Source organism: Camelina sativa, chromosome 18 (genome assembly GCF_000633955.1).
Source record: "Camelina sativa cultivar DH55 chromosome 18, Cs, whole genome shotgun sequence".
Lineage (NCBI taxonomy): Eukaryota > Viridiplantae > Streptophyta > Magnoliopsida > Brassicales > Brassicaceae > Camelina > Camelina sativa.
Window position 1 is genome coordinate 13,062,040 of NC_025702.1, and position 3,442 is coordinate 13,065,481.

At 35.0% G+C, this 3,442-nt stretch overlaps 1 protein-coding gene across 1 annotated transcript; it reads left to right on the plus strand.

The window, feature by feature from the left end:
* Positions 1,317–2,778, plus strand: LOC104761394 (growth-regulating factor 7-like). Its single transcript, XM_010484472.2, has 3 exons — positions 1,317–1,443; positions 1,549–2,014; positions 2,139–2,778. The coding sequence occupies exons 1-3, from the start codon at positions 1,317–1,319 to the stop codon at positions 2,638–2,640; spliced, it is 1,095 nt and encodes a 364-aa protein (XP_010482774.1). The 3' UTR covers positions 2,641–2,778.

Consider the following 3,442-nt stretch of genomic DNA (forward strand, 5'->3'; position numbering starts at 1 on the left):
AGAGAAGGAGAAAAATCGTTGCTGAAATTACTAGGAAAAGAATTGTTACTTAGTATTTTTAACATATATCAATTTTTTACTAATCATATATTAAATATTTTTTTTTGTTTTTTTGAGCAAAGATGACACGTTCTCTCTAGTAACGATGCTCTTAGTGTCACAAAGGTAGCAATTGGTTTGATGGATATTTACTTCTATAGCTTTGTTGTCAGAGTACTCCAATGAACTCATATGTCACTTTTAATTGGATGTGAAAGAAGAGGAGCATCAATATTGAAATGGCAATAGACTGAGAAGTCATAAGAAATCTTTTTTATAAAAATAAACAAAAGGACAACTAGTGGGGATATGGGGTCCTGAAGAAGAGTGTGTACACATCAACTTTTGCCATTTTATTTGGTCTCGTGGCTTCTGCCTCGTTGGAATTAAAGCTTGAGACAAATAGAAAGACGTTCGTTACTTGGCTACCCAACAACTTCACTTTCTTTGCTCTTGTCACAATCTTAACCCATTTTTCCTTACATCTAACGTATCATTGATTCTTTGAGAATTTCCGTCTTCAAAACAATGAGCAAAGATATTTTATGCAATTTGATCCAAGCGGGTTAATTTGTTTATTAGTGTGTTACACTTTTTGTAATCTATGATACTTAGGGAAGGATGTTTTATATGGATCAGTTTACGATTTTGTAGTTAGCATGCCATATACAAGAGTGTTTAGAGCCAAAGTTTTCAATTAAACTACTATTCTACATAGTTTTACATTGCCATGTGCCCATGTTGATCTCCATATCTATCAGCCGTCAAAAATAAATATCTATGCCAATCTACAAACTAGACTCGGAGAAAAGTTCCCCACCGTTAGATCGTTACATCCCCTAATTGATATGATATTGATCTCAAGATGGGTCTGTCTTTTAAGGATTGATCCAAATGTCGGAAGCATGGAAGCATAGTATAGGACAATCTTGGCGGCAACCCATCACTACTCCATATCAATTGTATCCACCCCAATCTCTCTCCCTATTATGGAATTATATATATATATATATATATATATATATATATATATATATATATATATTTGTTAGTACATTAGCATGATATGAAAGTAAAGGCAAGCAACGTTTTACTCATTATCTTCTCACCAAATTTATATAGCCCACACAACCTTCAGTAAAACGTATCTTTTACTTTCTTTCTTTTGAAAAAAGAAGTCACATGTTCTTAAGTGTCTTCTCATGAAGATATAAAGGGCAAAAAACAAATCTCAAAAGCTTCACAAAGAGTTCTTTTTTTTAATCTCAAACCCTTTGATGGACTTTCTCAAAGTTTCAGACAAGACAACAGTTCCATGTAGAAGTGATTCTATGTTTGGTTTGAATCAGCAACAATACATGGAGATTCATCCTCATCCTCATCCTCATCATGCCATTACTCCTTGTAACTACTTCTCTCCTCTGTTCTCTTTTCTTTTCTTTTTGATTCTCAAAAAAAGAAAAACAGAGCATAACTAAAGAAATGTTCTTCTCATTGATTTGTTAACAGATTCAGGAAACGGAGTATTGGGTTGTTATTATTATTACCCTTTCACAAACGCGCAACTGAAGGAGCTCGAGAGACAAGCGATGATCTACAAGTACATGATCGCATCTATTCCTGTTCCTTTCGATCTCCTTGTTTCGTCATCTTCCTCTGCTTCTCCCTGTATCAATAAAAACATCGTCGGGGATCTAGAGCCGGGAAGATGCCGGAGAACAGACGGGAAAAAATGGAGATGCGCTAAAGAAGTCGTCTCTAATCACAAATACTGTGAGAGACACTTACACAGAGGCCGTCCTCGTTCAAGAAAGCATGTGGAACCTCCTTATTCTCGCCCTAACAACAATGGTGGTTCTGTTAAAAACAGAGATCTCAAAACTCTTCCTCAAAAGCTTTCTAGTAGTTCCGTAAAAGACAAGATACTTGAGCCAGTGGAGGTTTCTTCATCCCTCTCAAACTATATAGAATCAAGGTACTGCTCTTAAACTAGTCTTAGAATCATACTCTGTTTTTTTTATTCGAAGAACCATGCTCTGTTTTTTCGGTTTTGGTCTCTGTTTTGATGGTCTTTAGTTTTTGTTTTGAACTGGAAACAGAGGAAGCGAGATGTTTCGTGTATCAGCGACAACAGAACAAGAGAACAAGTATCTCAATTTCATCGATGTCTGGTCAGATGGAGTAAGATCATCAGAGAAACAGAGTACAACAACTTCAACACCTACACCTGTTGCTTCATCCAATGGCAATCTCTCTCTGTACTCGCTTGATCTTTCAATGGGAGGAAACAACTTAATGGGCCAAGACGAAATGGGCCTGATCCAAATGGGGTTAGGAGTAATCGGATCGGGTCGTGAGGATCATCACGGGTATGGTCCTTATGGTGTGTCTGCTTCACTAGAGGAGATGTCAAGCTGGCTTGCTCCGATGTCTACCACGCCTGGAGGACCATTAGCGGAGATACTAAGGCCGAGCCCGCATTTGGCTATATCCGGCGATATTGAATCGTATAGCTTGACGGCGACTCCAAGCTCGTCGCCGTCTAGAGTGGTGAAGAAGATGATGACTAGTTCAGTGTCTGACGAGAGCAGCCAGATTTAGAGATTATGGAGTTTCGTAATAACGACTTTTTTTTGTGTGTGTCTTTTGGCCTTTCTTTAATCTTGTGCCTGTAAACTGTAAACAGTCACTGTGATTAATTATGGAGTTATTATATTCGATCAATGCTATTTTAGTGAATTTAGATTTTTAAAACTTTTTTATTATAAAAAATGAAATGATAATCAAATTAAGTTTGATTATACACTAAAACCTCTACAAACGGCACCATGAAATTTTATTAATTTATAAATGTTTTAATTTATCGATAAATTAATATTAATTTATGAAGAGGATTTTTATCAGAAATTCAGAGTTTAGAAGAAATTGCTGCTACTATTTTTCAAGGGAATGATGAAGTTGAAGAAGATATGACAGTACTTTTAGACCAGTTACACGTAAGGAAGCAATTTTCGCGTCAAGAACTCTCTACAATTTTTGGATGCGATTTGAGAAGACAACACCAAAAATTTTTGATGCAGTCAGAAAGATTAGAGATGCTCCCCGACAAAAATTCAAATTCAAGAAGAAACAAACAACAATAGACCATATTTCACTAGATTTTCTTTATATATATATATATATATATTAGTTTATTTGATTATTAATTTATGATATTGATGGGACCATATTTTTACATAGGATTTTTTAAAAAATTATTAATTTATTATTTTATCGAATAATGTCCAAAATTACACTAGTTCCAACTTGGGACCAAAGAAATTTATTAATTTATAGAGGTTATTAATTTACCGAGTATTAATTTATAGAGGTTCTACTGTATTCTGTATGTGGTTGTGTTCGT

Coding starts and splice junctions, on each gene's coding strand:
- LOC104761394 (XM_010484472.2), top strand. CDS start 1,317: ATGGACTTTCTCAAAGTTTCAGACAAGACAACAGTTCCATGTAGAAGT. Junction 1,444..1,548: donor TCATCATGCCATTACTCCTT/GTAACTACTTCT, acceptor ATTTGTTAACAG/ATTCAGGAAACGGAGTATTG. Junction 2,015..2,138: donor TCAAACTATATAGAATCAAG/GTACTGCTCTTA, acceptor AACTGGAAACAG/AGGAAGCGAGATGTTTCGTG.